Source organism: Chlorocebus sabaeus, chromosome 5 (assembly GCF_047675955.1).
Source record: "Chlorocebus sabaeus isolate Y175 chromosome 5, mChlSab1.0.hap1, whole genome shotgun sequence".
In the NCBI taxonomy this organism is placed as follows: Eukaryota; Metazoa; Chordata; class Mammalia; order Primates; family Cercopithecidae; genus Chlorocebus; species Chlorocebus sabaeus.
Genome location: NC_132908.1, coordinates 70,452,356 through 70,470,280, shown reverse-complemented (window position 1 = coordinate 70,470,280; position 17,925 = coordinate 70,452,356). Strand labels below are relative to the sequence as shown.

The 17,925-nt window shown below is 53.6% G+C and overlaps 1 protein-coding gene across 4 annotated transcripts in view; it reads right to left on the bottom strand.

Annotated features, from left to right (window-relative positions):
• VAC14 (VAC14 component of PIKFYVE complex) overlaps positions 1-17,925 on the bottom strand; it is a 115,316-nt gene that overhangs the window by 38,880 nt on the left and 58,511 nt on the right. For all 4 annotated transcript variants that reach the window (XM_038008282.2, XM_038008283.2, XM_038008284.2 and 1 more), the window contains one exon: positions 5,196-5,328. In XM_038008282.2, coding sequence (XP_037864210.2) covers positions 5,196-5,328 — 133 coding nt within the window. The remainder of the gene's footprint in view (positions 1-5,195; positions 5,329-17,925) is intronic.

The following is a 17,925-nucleotide window of genomic DNA, read 5'->3' as shown; positions in this document are numbered from 1 at the left end:
CTACTCCGGCCAGAGTTGTTTTAGCGGAGCCGGGCCGGGCTGCTGGTGGGTGCCCTGGGTGCTGGGGCAACAGGGCCTGTGCACTGGAGTCAGCTCTTGACACAAGGTGCCATGATTTCACCCCCTCAAGTGGGTCTGGTTCCCCCTCCACAGACCACCCTGGGAGGCAGAAGCCCTGTGGGGAGGCTGAACAACAGCCCTGCTTTATCAGACACAGCCACCAGCACTGGGGCTGACACATACGCCATTTACATAACCCCACTACACTGTGACACGGCCGGCACTATCATCGCTGTGTCACACACAAAGCAGAAAGGGCTTGGAAACAGGTCACATGGTTAAAAATGGGAGGAACTGGGGTTTGAGCCCCAAACGAGTGCCTCAGGAGGCTCATCTGCCTTAGTCCTATGGAGGGAGTGGGGTACAGCACCCCACCGCACATGTCCCCATCTTCCCTCAATCTATAAGCTTGGCATCAGCTAAGCGAAGGGCCTGGGGCCAGAGTAGCCAGCTGAAAGATGAAGGTTTTAAAGCCATTGACTTCACCTCAACATGCATCTAAACTGTTATGTCCACCAGAAAAGGAGCCTGTGTGGACACCGAGAGGAAGTCCAACCCACTCAAGCCTGACTGGAGCTTGGGTACCCTTTTCTCACCGCCCCCCGACTCCGACATAGAGATGCGGCCTGGGAAAGCTGCCTGGGGAAGAGGAAACGCTCCCAGGGTCTTTGGGGAAATCATGCATCTTCCTCAATGCCAAGAACCGCCAGCAGATGTGTGTCTTCAAGAACTCCCGATGCCTCTGTCTTTCTATAGCAGCCACTCCAGGGCCCAGAGCTAAACACACTCCTGCCAAAAGAACGGCTTTTCACTTGCTGGCCAGAAGAATCTCTTTCCTTTCTTTCTCAGTGTGCAATCTTGGAGGCTAAGAAGAAGAACTTAGAGTTTGCCTAACAGCTAAAGAGGGGGTTAAGAAATCATTGTGCGCCTCATCAGGCCTGTGGCTTCATGCCAGCATCTGCGGAACCATCGTGATGCCTCTCTTTATTTTTTAATTTTTATTTATTTTTTTGAGACAGAGTCTTGCTCTGTCACCCAGGCTGCAATGCAGTGGTATGATCTCGGCTCACTGCAACCTCTGCCTCCTGGGTTCAAGCGATCCTTCTGCCTCAGCCTCCCGAGTAGCTGGGATTACAGGCATGTACAACCATGCCCAGCTAATTTTTGTATTTTTAGTAGTGACAGGGTTTCACTATGTTGGCCAGGCTGGTCTCGAACCCCTGACCTCGAGATCCACACACTTTGGCCTCCCAAAGTGCTGGGATTACAGGCATGAGCCACCACACCCAGCCAATGATGTCCCTCTTTAAAGCCATCACAGGACAAAAGGAAGTGCGACGGAGAAGCAGGAGAGCAGGTGGATACCCCCCACCTCAACAAAGCTCTTTGGAAGGGCCTCAGCCCCCCACAGAAGCATGGGGAGGATGGAGGAAGCCACATGTTTGCAGGGCCTTCTCCATGTCAGATGCCATGTGTGTGCCCAGACTGGGTGGCTGGGCCTGCAACCCAGGGGCTGGGACAATGGCCCGGTGTGCTGGCAGAGTGGGCAGCAGGCTCCCGAGCCAGCTGGGCCAGGTGGCTGTCTACCAGGATGCACATTGACAGGTGTGGGTGCTACTTCTGGGGGAGAGCAGTCTGGAGAAACCAGGTGAAGGACTAGGAGAGACCCAGTCCTCTGTGAGGGGACCAGTCACAAGGTTCCTTCTGTCCCAGCCCACTGGGCTTCTAGTGTGGATGCCAATGGCTAAGAGACCTTCTGTGGCTGTGCCGGTGGGAGTGAGGCCTAGAGGCCAGCCTCCATTTCCACAGAGAACCCAGCGTGGCCCATGACAGGTTTGAGCCCCAGAAGAGCAAACAATCGCCATACTGAGCCCCTGGAGGACGGGAAGGGAGGACCCACTGGCCCAGCTCCTGAGCACTCTGAGGAGCGGCGCCTCAGGTGGTCCTAGCACGCAGGATGTTCAGGGCCTCTCACGGCACCAGGCTCTGCACTCCCACACAGAACGGACAAAGTGGAGGCTGCTGAATTAGCAAAGTGCAGGAGTTTGCATCCCAGCTCCTGCCCAGCCCGGGGGCCACATTACTTCCTGTCATTATCCCTTCTGCAAAATGATGATTCCTGTGACCCCAGGAAGCCCAGGAGACGCACTGCAAAGCAAGCAAGGCCTCCCTGGCCTGGAGTCTGTACCTGGGAACATGGTGGCGGGCTGGCCTCCAGTTTCACAGAGCCTCGGGTCCCGAGCAGGTGGGGAGGGCATGCAAGCGTGCCCATGGTGCCTGCCCTTCTGCTCCGTGCAGCCTGGAGATGCTGGTTACTACCCCAAACTCCTTCTCCCCATGCCTCTGACTGGGCATGTGGGGCTGAGACAGGGTGGAAAACCCATTTCAGCCCAGTTCTCCAGAGGGACGCTAGCTACAAATTCCTCCTCCAAAGGCCTCTCTTTCCACTGACTCTGAAAGTCGTCCAGGCAAGGAGAGCTCATCATGAGTACTGATGCCTCTGCAATTGGATAACCACATGATGTTAACTGTCACTCTTGTGGGAACATTCCGCTGCTTTCCTGGTGGGGGGGCCTCTTGCACCACAGCTAACCTCTACCTCAATCCCCTACCTGAAACTGGCCAACATGATGGGAAGAAACACCATGGAAATCTTCCTCTTTCGGCCAATGAAGGTTAAGAATCCATTTCTGTCTCTCTGACACGGTGGTTCTCAACTGGGGTGATTCTCCTCCCTAGGGGACCTTTGGCAACGTTTAGAGATGTTTCAGATGGTTCCAACTGGGTGAACGCAAGTGCTACCGGCATCCAGGGGGCAGAGGCCTGGGATGCTGCTGACATCCTACAGGGCACAGGACAGCCGCCATCCCGAAGAGTTATCCGGCTCCAATGCCAACGGCGCTGAGTTTGAGAAGCCCTGCTCTAGAGGAGGCCAGAGAAGCAAGAGGGTGGTGACAGCCTCCCCACTACCACAGGGGCATCCTTTTGGTGGCCAGACCATCAGAAGCCCCTGCCCCCGCACTGTGATCCTGCTCTTTGTCTTTCTGGTCAGGCAGGCCTGTCCTCTCCCACGACTGCGGCCCCATCCCCAGGGTGCCCTCAACTCCACCTCAGCTCCTGAGCTGGCCGGTCACCTCCTGTACGCTCCACTCCATCAGCTCCCCCAGCAGCATTCAGGCTCCTGCAGCGGCTCCCAGCACATCATCCTTGGGTCTCACCTCCCTCACTGCCTTCTGCCATCTCCCTGCTTGACTGCTTCCTTTACCTCTCTGGCCCTTCGTCATAGCCTCCTTTTCTGGCTTCTCCTTCTTTCCCCAACCATTACAGTCTGGAACACTTAGGGTTCAGCCTCAGACCCCTTCCCTCTCACTCCACCTCTTCTAACTCCCTAAGAATGAAAGCTCCGCAAGTGCAGAACCATCTAGAAAGGTACCTTGCACAGAGTTAGTGTTCAGTAAACATCTGTTGAATGAATGAATGAATGAGTATACCATCAATTTCGAGATTGTATCTTGGGCCTTGGTATCCCCTTGGAGAGCCTGGTACAGCAAACTACTTCTTCAACACCTTCCTTTTGGTGTCCCCAAAGTAATTCAAACCCAAACATGCACCCCCTTCTCACTCCCTGCCACTCTTCTGGGTCTCCCACCTCAGGGACTGGCATCGCCATCCACCCAGCTGCCCCAAATCAGAGGCCTGGACACCCTGTCACTCCCAGCTCCCTCTCCCCTCACTTTCTCCACATCAGTCACCAGACAAATCTACTTCCTACTCAGTCTCGAATCCTCATTCTCCAATCTGGCTGCAGATTCCCATCCCCCTCACAAGCTGCCACAGTCTCTGCTTGGACAACAGCCTTCCAGCTGGCTCCACCTCAGTCCCTCCAACCCATTCGCCCCAGCAACAGTTGTCTTTCAAGCCAGAAATCCGGTCACACTGATCCCCTGCTCAAGCCCTTTCAGTGGCTCCGTGCTGACCCCTGAGCAAGGTCTCCAATCCTCACTATGGCCCACAGGCTGAACCTGCTTTTTAGTTTACAGCAAGATGAGCTCCCCAGGCTCTTTCCTGCCTTGAAGCCCCATACAGCCTGGGCCCCTGCCAGGACTCCTTCAGCTCCTGACCCCCAGACCATTGTAATCGGTAGTCTCCTCAGTCCCCAAGCACCCCAGACCACTTTAATAACTCCATCACCCTAGGGGTTCCGATTTTACTCATCAGAGGGAGGCCCAGGCCTTTTTTTTTTTAAAGACGAGAGTCTTGCTCTTTCACCCAGGCTGGAGTGCAGTGGTGTGATCTCAGCTCACTGCAACGTCCACCTCCCAGGTTCAGGCGATTCGTGTGTCTCAGCCTCCCAAGTGGGATTACAGGCGTGCACCACCATACCCAGCTAATTTTTGTATAAGGCATCTTTTTTAAAAAGCCTCTCCAGTGATCTAACATGCAGGGCTGAGAACCACGGCTGGACAGCACCTAGGGCCATTTGGACTACTCTAGAAATCTCCTCCACTTGGCTTTGGTGTAGAAGCTGGAGGAATTTGTGCCCTGCTCTAGCTTTCACCAGGCTGAGGGTGACACTGGGCCACTCTTCTGGTGACCTTACTTCTTGGAGCTGAGTTGGAGGCAAAAGACCAGCCCCAGCCATGCTGCTGGTGATGACAGTTCTAGACGCCTCCAGCCACTGGGGCTGCTGCCCTGGCACCATCCTGGGCTGGGTTCACATGACTCAGAAGCCTGGCTCCACCAACCCTGGCTAAATCCCGCACTGGGGGCTGGGCCTGGAGCACAGCCCCATGTCTCATGCCATCTGGCTCACCTCCTTTCCTCTCCAAAAGCCTGACAATGGCATTGAATAAGAGGCCATTCCACCTCAGGGGAAGACAGTAACTCAGGAAGGAAAAAATGAATTCAGTTTTGTGGAAAAACATCAACACTGACCTGTCTGTTTCATGTCAGAAGCATCAGCAACCAGTATGAAGGGGCAACCTTCTTCATTTCTTTTAAGAACAGATCCAAGGGTCAGGAAAAGGAGGAGAGAGAAGGGAAAGAGAAGGTGGCTGCTTTGACACTTGAACAGCATGAAAGTGAAAAGCCGGGGCCGTGGGAGGAAGAGGAGAAAGTGCGCCACCAAGGCTGACCTGATGATGAAAGGGCCTCTGACCTCCAGGAGCTTCCGTTCGCTGCTGAATCTCTTGAGAAGGTTGATCATGAACTTATAAAAGTAGGAATTCATGGTGGGAGTGGAAGGAGAACATTCTAAGCCTTTGGTACCTGTAGAGAAAGGGAAGAGCCAGCATTTATTCTGATCATGTGTCCACAGGGTGATGAGATCCACACTGAATATAAACAACTATAAATGCCAAACAAGTGTGTGTATGGGGTGTTATAACAAGATGAGGGAAAATCTCTAACCAAGAGCCATGGAGCAACAGAGAAAAAGGCAAGTCTGCACAAGCAAATACAACTTGGCTTATTGCAAAAATGCCCATTAGTTAAAGTCCTACTCGTAACTTGAAAAAAAAAAAAAAAATCCCATTACTGTCCACTCCTTAACCCAAGCCCAAACCACTTCGTGAACATCTCATGCGTGTAAGACTCTGCCAGGTGCTATGAATTTTTTTAAAAAACAAACTCTACTCATTACCCCAATAAACGAAATACACTCGGGATCTATTTGGGCCGTTAAGGACAAACAAGAAGTCAAAGAGAAGAAACGGGTAAGGTGCTTGTGTCAATGAGTCAAGTCATTGTGGCTCAAAGGTCAACAAAACCGGTGGACCCACAAGAGGCAAAAGCCAAGCTCCTTCCCTAATATTACCTGAGAAAAAGAAATGATGCACACACCCACTCGATTACAGACAGCAAACACCGACAAATGTTACAAAGTGTTTTAAGTTTCACTTTTGAAATCAAAAGCTCTTTCTTCCTCATCCTCAGGCAAAGATGCTCTTTTAGGATAGAACTCTGAAAACTTTCAAAGCCTGAGGTGGCTTTCTAACCAGGAGCACAAATGTCTCTGATGTGTGTCCCTGCAGAAAACACACCGAGGTACAGAGGGAGGTACCTTCCAGCCCTCCCTTGCACACGTGCCCCTTGATAAAGTACCCAGCACCAAGGGGACAAGGGAAGGGCTGATGGAATACTTGGATGGTCTGGGATAGCGTATCTGTATGCCCCTTGGGGTCTTCCCTGGACATCCCTTTTAATATTTGTCAACCTCCACAGTTCTGTGAAAGAGTTACCAAGGCATGGAAAGTATCCTCACTCACTCTGCTTGAGGCAGGACTTTTTTTTTTTTTTTTTTTGAGACTGAGTCTTGCTTTGTTGCCCAGGCTGGAGCGCAGTGGTGTGATCTTGGCTCACTGCAACCTCTACCTCCTGGGTTCAAGCTATCTGCCTGACCCAGCCTCTTGAGTGCTGAGATTATAGGCATGTGCCACCACGCCCAGTTAATTTTTGTATTTTTGTATTTTTTTTTTTTTTTTTAGTAGAGGTGGGGTTTCACCATGTTGGCCAGGCTGGTCTTGAACTCCTGACCTCAGGTGAACAACCCGACTCGGCCTCCCAAAGTGCTGGGATTACAGGTTGTGAGCCACCACGCCCAGCCCGAGGCAGGACATCTTTAAAAAGAAAACAGCTTTATTGAGATATGATCCATATACCGTAAGGTTCACCCTTCTAAAGTGTGCAATGCAGTTTTCAGTACATTCACAAAATTGTGCGGCAATCACCACTAATTTCAGAACATTTTTATCAACCCCCAAAAGAAACCCCATACTGATTAGCCACCATTCTCACCTTCATCGGCCCCTGGCAATCACTCATCTACCTTCTGTCTCTATGGATTTGCCTATTCTGGATGTTTCCTATAGATAGAACTAAGCAGTATGTGGCTTCTTTCACTCAGCACGTTTTCAAGGTTCATCTATGTTGTAGTATGTATCAGTTCTGTATTCATTTTTAGGGTTGAATAATATTCTACCTTATGGCTATTCCATATTTTGTTTGTCCATTCATCAGCTGGTATTTTCTTCCATTCTGTTGATTTTTCTTTTTTTGAGACAGAGTGACACTATAATTTGAATATTTGTCCCCACCTAAATCTCATGTTGAAATTTAATTCCCAGCGCTGGAAGTGGGGCCTGGTGGGAGGTTACTGGATGATGGGGGTGCATTTCTTTTTTTTTTTTTTTTTTTTTTGAGATGGAGTCTCGCTCTGTCGCCCAGGCTGGAGTGCAGTGGCGCAATCTCGGCTCACTGCAAGCTCCGCCTCCCAGGTTCACGCCATTCTCCTACCTCAGCCTCCCGAGTAGCTGGGACTACAGGCGCCCGCCACTGCGCCCGGCTAATTTTTTTCTATTTTTTAGTAGAGACGGGGTTTCACCATGGTCTCGATCTCCTGACCTTGTGATCCGCCCGCCTCGGCCTCCCAAAGTGCTGGGATTACAGGCGTGAGCCACCGCGCCCGGCCGGGGGTGCATTTCTCATGAATGGGTTAGCACCATCCCCTTGGTATTATCTCTGAGACAGCAAGTTCTTGTGAGATCTGCCTGTTTAAAAGTGTAGGGCACCTCCCTCTCACTCTCTTGCTCCTGCTCTGGCCTCCTCTGCCTGCTGCCCCTTTGCCTTCCACTATGATTGTAAGCTTCCTGAGGCCTCCTCAGAAACCAAGCAGATGCCAGCACCATGCTTTCCATAAAGCCTGCAGAACTGTGAGCCAACTAAATCTCTTTATAAATTACCTACTCTCAGGTTTTTTTTTTTTTTTTTTTTGAGATTGAGTCTCGCTCGGTCTCCCAGGCTGGAGTGCAATGGCATCGTCTTGACTCACTGCAACCTCTGCTTCCTGGGTTCAAGCGATTCTCCTGCCTCAGCCTTCTGAGTAGCTGGGTGTGTGCTACCACACCTGGCTTATTTTTTGTATTTTTAGGAGAGGTGGGGTTTCACCATGTTAGCCAGGATGGTCTCAATCTCCTGACCTGGTGATCTGCCTTCCTTGGCCTCCCAAAGTGCTGGGATTACAAGCGTGAGTCACTGTACCCAGCCATGTATTTTTTTTACTGTAATGCAAGAACAGCCGAATAAGCAGTGTCTTGCTCTGTTGCCCAGGATGTAGTGCATTGAAGTGATTACAGTTCACTGCAGCCTCAAACTCCTGGGCTCAAGCAATCCTCCCGCCTCGGCCTCCCAAGTAGCTAGGACTACAGGTGTGTGCCATCACACCCAGCTAAACTTTTTCTTCAAGATGGGGTCTCCCTATGTTGCCCAGGCTAGTCTCAAACTCCTGGGCCCAAGTGATCCTCTTGCCCTGGCCTCCCAAAGTGTTGGGGTTATAGGTAGGAGCCACCATGCCCAGCCTCTTTTTATTAAAAAAATTTTTTTGAAGCACAAAATTTTTAACTTTGATTAAGCCCAGTATGTCTATGTTTTCTTTGGTTGCTTGTGCCTTTGGTGTCATAGCTATGAAATTATTACCTAATCTAAGGTCATAAAGATTTACTGATATATTTTAGGTCTCTGGTCTATTTTGAGTTACATTTTATATACGGTGTGAGGAAGGGGTCTAAATTCTTTCGCACACAGATGTCCAATTGTTCCAGTATAACATAATATCTTAACAGCCAATTCATAGCTACCACTTGTTGAGCATCTACTATGTGCTTGGCCTGCCTAAACCCTTCACACATAGTATCTAACACCCTAAAAAAAAACCTTGAAAAATATGCATCATTACTATTCCCATTATATACACAGAGGAGCTGTGAATTTGGGTGAGGATTATCCAAAGTCACAGAGCTGGCGAGTGCTAGAGTTGCTGACCCAGGCAGCTGGTCTTCAAAACTCATGTTCTTTGCAGCTCTGCCAGGCTGCCTGTCTCTTGGGTACTAATGTTCAGATATGTTTGGGGCTCACAGATTAGGAGGCAGTGCCTTGCAGGAGGGCAGAAGATGGCATAAAGATGGAAACCCAGGTCCTGCCAAACTGACACTAAAAATGCGGGAAATGACGCTGTGAAGAGCTGTGGAAACAGCACCTGGCTGCAGCTCTCTGGAAACCCAGGGAGGGCACTGGGGGATGCAGAGTGGCCAACAGAGGCATCTGGGGCTATCATTTTCCAGGCTGGCCCCTTTCTGGTCCAGAAGTTGTGTGGGAGCGTTCACTTTCTCCCTGGACCAGGGAGGAAATGGTCAGGCACGAGCACAAGATAGGCAGGATGTGGAGGCTCTGGGAACCAAACTTGGCCAGAAGCATCAGATGTTCCCAGAAGCATCAGCCCAAAGCACAAAACAAGAATGTGCAGAACCATCCAGAGAATTCCAAGTGAATCTCACGGAGGCGCCTGGAGAGACTGACTGTATTCGATGCCAGTGGGCTGGAAGTAGCAGGAAGACTCTCCTCCCAGGAGCTCCGTCTTTTTTGCTGAGCTCAAACTTCCCTTACGTCCTCTCATGGTCCTTCCTGGGAGAGGCTGGGTCTAGAAAAGGTGTTTTTCTGTTCTGTTTTTCCCAGCTGTGAATCACTCTATAAGGGATTCCTCACCAGGAGCCACACCTCCAAACTGTAGCATCCTCAATCCCAAGAACCTCTTAGACAGTTCACGTGAGCGGCGTGAAGGAGCCCTGAGTGAGAAGGCCAGTTCAAGGGCAGGCCTCATTCCACTTCTTGTTTGGACTGCATTGTCCTGGGTCCCTGCCTGAATCAGCCTGGCTCGGGAGGTCCTGAGTGATTCTGGAATGGCAAACAGTCTCTGCTACCTGGCCCAAAGGGAATCTTTGCAGAATCAAGTGTCACATTCTTATAGATTGAGTTACCCCAGGCCCAGCTGGGGCTGATCTCTAAAGAGGTGGCTGCAGAGACAGCTGTTGAGACAGCCTTGCCTCACTGCTCCCACCCTCAGGAGATGAATTTGGTGGGCTGTGGTGGCCTGGCTGGAGGGCACTGGCTTCATGCTGCGCACACTGGAGGTGCCCAGTTCACTGCAAGCTTCTCCCTGCTGCCTTCCTATTTCTCTATGTGCACCCCCAGCCTACCCCATTTCCACTTAGGCTCCAAAGCATTCCCAAGAACGTAGGGACCCATGAAGGAAGTCACCACAAAGAAATTCTCCCAACTGGGACCATCTGGGCAGCCACTAGGGAGAGGTACGGGGCTGTTCCAGCCTCAGAGGGGCAGAAGGAAGCACTGAGCATGGTGTTTAAGCCTCAGTTTCTTCATCTGTAAAGTGAGTGCAATAAGAGCCCCTATTAAACGAGGTAAAAACATGTAATGTGCTGGGTCTGGAGCCTGCCGCACAGTCTGCACTCAATAAATGGGGGCTCTTTTTTATCAGCAAGTGTCCCACGGCACAGAGCACTGCGCAAACTGTTCTCATCCTGAGTCTCCGAACGGATGTCTGAAATGTCTGAGTGGGGAGATTCCATTTCTGGCACAAATTCACAGTGCTCTGACAGGATGCTTTGAGGAAGAAGGGGGGCCACCTGTGACCCCCACACATCAGGGTAGGGAGATCAGGCCACCTCTCCACTGACAGTCTGGCCAAAGATGGCAGAAGAGAAGGCCTGGGCTACTCTGGACACAACTCTGGTCTTCCTAGCCACAGCCCCCAGTGTGGACCCAAGACGGACTCTCAATGTCCAGGCTGCCCCTCGGACCCTGGAGCTGAGACCCTTAGTGGAAGGGAGGAGGAGGGTGGTGTCACAGCTGCGAGAAGCCATGGCAAGCGATTCACATCCTCAGCTGAGTGCAGCTCAGCCCTCACAGTGCTCCCACGGCTTAAAGACTTTCTGCTCTCCCCAAGACAGGGCTGGGGGCCTTGGGAGGGGCTGCATTGAGACCACAGGTTTGAGCAGGTGGTCTTTTCCCAGCAGGGGAGGTGGGGGAAGGGAACACAATTGAGGGGGCAGGGAGGGCGGGCTGGACAGGGATGGGAAAGGCCTCAGTGCTCAGCAGGACAGGGTGGGGGCTGCTTGCTCTCTCCCAGCCTCAGTGGCCCCCATTGCCCCCAGCCACGCTGCTGATGTGAGCTGCCCTTTGGCTTGAGATGCTCTCTAAGGCAGGGTTGCAGGCTCAGGAGGAGGAGATGGGTGGAGAAGCTCGCCCCAGGGGGGTGACTACAGGAGCAATGGGCCCCTCAAGTACGCTGATTTCTGCCTCACTGCTGCCTGCTCTTCTGCCCACCTCTGGCTCTGGCTCATCTGCTCTTGTAAGCAGGGTCCTGGGCTGGGTGCTGCAGGCGCATGAGGAAAGTGGGAGCCAGGACAGGGCAGCACAGGGCACGCCTTCCAACACTGCACTCCAAGGACCTCAGTGGTTTTACTCAGGGGCGCCACTGAGGCACAGCCCCCCTGGAGATGGTAGGCAGCTGCTGCAGCCGGGGGTGAGGGAGAGGGGGGCCCACAAGCTGGCTGTGTGTCTCGGGAGAGAGGCTCTCGGTGAGGGGCCCAGGAGAGTGGGATTTCCATTCCCCAATCCTGCAGAGGGCAGGAGCGTGAGGTAGAGCCCTATCCCTCAGCTGAAGGCCACTGTGCCTTGCATTTCTGGTTTGGGCAAGGGAGGAGCCTGCCAGGCCCTGGCAGGAAGTGCATGTGACCGGCGGCTGGCCAGGGGCACAGAGACACACTCCACACAGAAACCAGGCTGGCGGGGTGGGCGGCCGGGGAGCCAGCCCTGCAGATGTTACTAAGTGAAACCTGATGTGGCGACATGAGACTCCACAGAACGTCTCACAAACAACCTGCCCCGGGATGTTTTGGATTGAGTTTTGTGGTTATGACGTGAAGGAACCTCACATGTCAGGATAAAAATAGCCCTGGCTTCAGTACATAATGTGAGTTACAGTTCAACAGAACCAGATGTGAAAACATCAGCCACCCAGTTCAGGCCCAGCAGGGTCCCTGCTCTACTCCGGCCTCCCTCCCTGCTGGGGTCGGGGTCCATGTGTCCGGACAGCCCATTGTGGGCTCAAGATCTGCTGCCTGGAGGATACAAGGGAAGGGCCAGAGGCTGCTCAGGGCACCCAGAGTCCAAGGGACCACATCGGATCCAGGCCCTGTCGCTGACTAGCAGGGGAGGGGAGGCAGCGCCGCCTTCTCCAAGGCCGCTCCTCTCCAGTGAACCAGGCAGGGCTAAAGAGCATCAAGTCGTGCTTGGCACAGGAAGTAGTCCACGGAAGGGGTGGGTGATGGAGAGGCTCGTATGGAACCAAGAGGACAGGGTGGGGAAGGGGCAGCTTCCCCCCAGAATCAAGTGGCTGGGAGAAAGGGAGGCTTAGCAGGGTCTTGGGGGTGTAGAGTCTGCAGAACTGGAGGGGGTGCAGAGTTATGTGGACAAAGGCCGCCACAATGGCATCATTTTGGGCACCCACCCAAGGGACGATCACTTTCTCATCTGTGGGCCGGCCTGGGTCAGCAGGACAGGAGCGCTGCAGGCATCAACCATAGCCAGGAGACTTTGCAGCTGCTCAGGTCAGAGCGAGAGAGAAGCTGATGGGACACAGCAAGGCCCAGAGGGGACTTCCAGCTGACGCGGCAGTGGAGAGGTCACATAGCAGTCTGCCACCGGGAAAGAGCTGTTGCTGCAGGGTGAGGGCTGGGGCCAAGGGCAGTGAGGAGAGGGTGCGGAGGAAGGCTCCCAGGGGTAGGGGGGCTGGACTGCTGGGGCTTCCACCTGGACAAGGGAGGGCCTGGCAGCACGGGCATGAGAGGATGCCGTTCTGGGCAGCAGTGCCGGAGGGGCCTCAGGCTCAGGTGATTGGTGGCCCTGCCTTCCACTATTTTATTGAACTTTCAAAAATGGGCACTGACCCTTACTGGGCACCTGGTGCCAGGGATTCTGGGATGCGTAAACTTGGCCTTTGTGGCCTGCCATGCTGCTATTCAAACTGAGCTGATCACACAAATCACCCAGCACTGGGCGACGCTGAGGAGCCTCCATCTGCACTTTCAGCAGGCGTTCTAAGGGGTCACAGCCAGGAGGGAGCAGATGTGAACTCCCCCACCCACCCAGGCAGCCTGAGACAAGCAAGTGGGTTGGAACAGAGGGGCAGGAGAAGCTGGGCTCTCCAGGGAAGCCTCCCAGAGGGGCCCTCTGCACTGGCCTGTAATAACCAGGATATAAGCAAAGGCCCCCTTCATGTTCAGGGAGCATTTAGCTTAGCCCTTGCCATGTGGGAGCTCGCAGAGTCCCCAGGCTCCCCAGCACATGGTTTATAGAGAGGGAAGAGGGGGCAGTGAAGTAGGACCCTTGTCCAAAGTCATAGGATGGATGGGCAGAGCAGGGCTGTGAACTTAGATTCCTCTGACCCCAGTGCCTGTGATCCCTAATGCTGCTTCCTGAGGCTGGGAGGGGTGAGTGGGAGGAAAGGGCTTCAAGAGAAACAGGCAGTGCTTTCCTGGGGCTGGTGTGGCTGGAGGAAGTGGTGGCAGGCAGCAAAAGACAAGAGATGAGGCACTGCCGTGACCTGAGGCCAGGAAGGGGTCTCTGAAGTCACTGCGAAGAGAGGAGACATGCCCCCATCACTGCCAGGCTGTGGCCATGGCCTGGCCCCTCTCCTCCTCCCCTCTGGCCATAGAAGCTTCCAGTGCCTGGCGCAGGTGGGATTCCTGAGAGTAGGGTGAGGAGTGTGGGCTCTCGGGCTAGGCTCCTGGCCCAAACAAGTGGGGAATGACACAGTGCTGGCCTCTCCGAGCTGCTGCGAGGAGCCCAGGGGCTCACCCAGAAAGTCAGCACACGTGAGTGCTCAGAGCAGGGGAGGGCCTAATGTGACCTCAGCCAGCTCTGGCAGCCATGATGATTGCTGCCGTGATTACTGGGGAAAATGGCTTTCTGGCTTTCTGCTAGATCTTCTTCCTGTCTGGTGACATGAAGATGCTGCTGACATTTGGCTACAATAGACTGTCCTGGGCTACAAAGAATGAAACCAAATAAGAACATGTCATTATTACCCATTTTTAGAGTCAGGGGTAAAAACACCTTGGGCCACTGAGCCCCGCAAAGTATACTGACATGAACAGTTATTTTATTTTTTTTTGAGATGTAGTCTTGCTCTGTTGCCCAGGCTGGAATGCAGTGGTGCGATCTTGGCTCACTGCAACCTCCACCTGCTGGGTTCAAGTGATTCTCCTGCCTCAGCCTCTCAAGTAGCTGGGATTACAGGCATGCACCACCATGCCTGGCTAAATTTTGTATTTTCAGTAGAGGTGGGGTTTCACCATGTTGGCCAGGGTGGTCTCAAACTCCTGACCTCAGGTGATCCATCTGCCTTAGCCTCCCAAAGCGCTGGGATTATAGGAGTGAGTCAATGTGGCTGGTGACAAGAACGGTTTTTATCCCAGCAGCAATGGGCCCCGTAGCAGGCAAAGTCAGGGAAGACTGGGTTTTAGGGGTGAACATCAGTCCTAGGGTGACCTTTGGCCTCAGACTGACACACTGCTGTGCACAGCCAAGGATCCTAAAGGCTGATTGGGTCTCCCCAGGCCTGGCTGCACCCTCTCTGGCAGCAGAGATGTCCAGGCCCCAGGAGTCCAAGCATGTCTCTAACAAAGGGCTGATCCCAGAGGCCTCCTCTGTTCTTCGAAGCTTTCTGCACAGGCTCAGGGTATGGCAGGCCCACAGGCCTGTTTGACATCCCTGTCCCCAGAGCCAGCAGGACCTCCGCAGACTCCCCTGAGTGGAGACAGGAAATACAAAAGGAGGAGACACAGGAGACCCCAAGGGTGGGAGACAGGAAAGCATGGTGTCCCTCAGCCAGCTTCCCGCAGAGCTGCCCACCCAGGCCGCTCCCCATCCTGTTTGCCCCCAGGCCATTCTCTCCCCCATGCTGGGGCTCTGCACGGGTCAGCAATGAGGGAGGCAGGGCGGGAGAAGCCTCTGCCTTCACGGCTCTGCGAGGGAGGGGAGATGTTTATGCTAGGACAGGCGAGAGGAAAATCCCATGTGGGCGACTCTGCCTCGGGGGGCCTTGGGAACCACGGCTGTGGTGCATTTAGGCCAACACAGTAGCTACCCAGGCGTGTGATGGGCTTGCTTCTCCACTGCTGTGTGATCCGCACCATTTGGTTCCCTACAGATGCCACCAACTTCATCTTTGCTAGGCTCCCTGCCTCTGAGGCTTTCCAGACAGTCCCTTCGTGCCTTTGGGGCAATCTCCCCTACAGGGACACAGCACTGCTGCCTCCAAGTTCTCCAAGTTCTCAGGGCTGCGCCCTGGAGAGCCAGAGGCAGGCAGAATCCAAACAGGAAGAGGGTATGGCTTCACAGTCTTGTCCATGTGCACGGCCAGATGGAAACAGACAGAACGAGCCCCTTGCATGCCTGAGAAGCAGTCTGGGAAGGAGCAGCTCGAGGAGGGATTGAGTGTGCACTTTCTGCTTGCCTTCTGACCTCAGCACCACCCCACACACCCTCAGTGCCTGGCGCATGCCCTCCAGGGCAGTGGAGGTGGGAGAGGGGGGCAGGGCATACTCTGGCTTCCTCAGCTGTTCTCTTACTGGTTTGAGCTGACCTTTTAAAATCATGGCCCCATTTGTAAAATCTGATGCCAGCTGTGGACATACGCATGTGCACACACGTGGATCTGCTTGGAGCCTTGAGGCCCACACGTGAGACTCAGGTTAAGAGCTCCTGGCCCACAAGAGTTGTGGATTCTCCTCCCGCAGCCCCCACTGCTCCTTGGCTGTGGATTCTTGAAGCAAGAAGTGTGACTGGCTGCAGGCACTTCCTTGGTGTTCTTTCCAGGACGGAGTTTCTTCCATCTGGCATGCTTTGCTGTTTTTCTATGAATTCCGAGTGAGTCCCTGGCTGATGTGAGCTAATCTGACAGCCTCGGTGAGCTGGGGCAAGAGTCTCTACTGCCGTAGCCTCGTTCACAGCCCGCCCATCTTGGCATGGCCAGGAGCTGGGGTTCAGAGTGCCCTGCCATATAGTGCCCCCGGCCCTGGTGCCCGAGCAGCGCAAAGGGCTTGATGCTGCAGGGCCTGCCAGGGACCCCCTGGGTCAGGCTCTGCTCCCCCAGGGCACATACCCTACTCCCTCCAGCCCCGGCTGCCCTCAGCAGTTTCCTGGTCCTCCTTCCATGAGCAGGAGCCCAAATCACAGTCATCAACTTCTCTGTGCCCAGGAGGAAGAGATAAAACACAGGGAAGACCGGTCACAGAGGGCCTGGGAGGCCTGGGTGTCCTGGCCCTGTCACAAGGCTGTGCTGCCTTCAAGTCCTCTGCGGCTGCCAATTTGAGAAGGAGTGAAGAGGCTGTGGCGCCTGCTTCCTGGGGAGGGAGAGCTGAGGGCGCACCCCCAGGGATCCTCTGCCTGGGCCTCCTCCCTGCAGGATGTCTCCTCTTGGCTACTGCCCATCTTCCGGTCAGTTCTTGCTGCTCCTCCCCACCAGACCCTCCCTTCCTAAGGAAGAGCTCTCTCTTCTCTCTTCTTTGTCCATCCCCTTCACTGGGCCCCCACACTCCACCTCTGGCATTCCTGCCATCTGTCCCAAGGACTTAAGGTTGGTCCCCATGTGCTGACTTGGGGACAGAGGATGGAGAATGGACTTGCTTGCCGAGGGGTAGAGGGTGGGATTCCCAGCAGGGGTCCCAGGGTCAGGATGTGGGAACCACTTCCCTTGGTGTTCTTTCCCTTGGTGTCAGTTCACGGCCACTGACTGCCTAGAACTGGGCTCCTGGGCAAGGCCCCACATGGGCCTTCTATGACTTGACCTGGCATGTCCTGGGGCACAGGTAGGCCTGCGGGGCTCTGGCCGCCCCTTGAACTTCTCAGGCACTGGGCCTTGTCTTAGCACCAAACAGGGCTGGGGCACCTCCCACTGAGGCCAAGGAGGTACTCTCAGGCTGAGACCAGCATGGCTGGGCTGTGAGGGGAGGCTGAGGCTGCAAGGCCCCTAAACCTCTATGATGCATGAGGCTGCATCAAAGTGAGAGGTGAAGCCAGCTGGACTTCCTGGGTCGAGAGGGGACTTGGAGAACTTTTCGGTCTAGGTAGAGGATTGTAAACACACCAATCAGTGCTCTGTGTATAGCTAAAGGATTGTAAATGCACCAATCAACACTCTGTAAAAACACACCAATCAGCACTGTGTATCTAGCTAAAGGACTGTAAATGCACCAATCAGCACTGTGTCTAGCTAAAGGATTGTAAATGCACCAATCAGCACTCTGTAAAAACACACCAATCAGCACTGTGTCTAGCCAAAGGATTGTAAATGCAACAATCAGCACTCTGTAAAAATGCACCAATCAGCCCTCTGTGTCTAGCTAAAGGATTGTAAATGCACCAATCAGCACTCTGTAAAATGGACCAACCAGTAGGACATGGGCAGGGCCAAATAAGGGAATAAAGGTTGGCCGAGCCAGCAGCAGCAACCCTCTTGGGTCCCCTTCCAAACAAAGAAGCGTTGATCTTTCATTCTTCATAATAAATCTTGCTGCTGCTCACTCTTTGGGTCCATACCACCTTTAAGAGCTGTAACACTCACTGCAAAGGTCTGTAGCTTTATTCTTGAAGTCAGCGAGACCACGAACCCATGGGAAGGAGTAAATTCCAGACACAAAGGACAGAGACCCCCATGGAGACACCTGAGATTCACTGGGAACTTTCCTACCAACTGTGTCCCCAGGCATTTTCCAGGACTGCATCGCCAGAGGGAAGTGGCGTCTGCCAGGGTCCAGGGAGAAGAGTCCCTGCCATCTGGAAGGGACTGAGGGACGAGCGCTAGGGATGCTATAGCCACCTTTACTTCCAAGGACTGCCCAGAAACAGCCTGTGAGAATAATGCCGTCTCCTGCCTGTGCTGCCTGCCACTATTTTTAGCTTCTCAGAGAGAAAGGGAATGGCCACCTAGTATTCCACCTGTGAGACCCC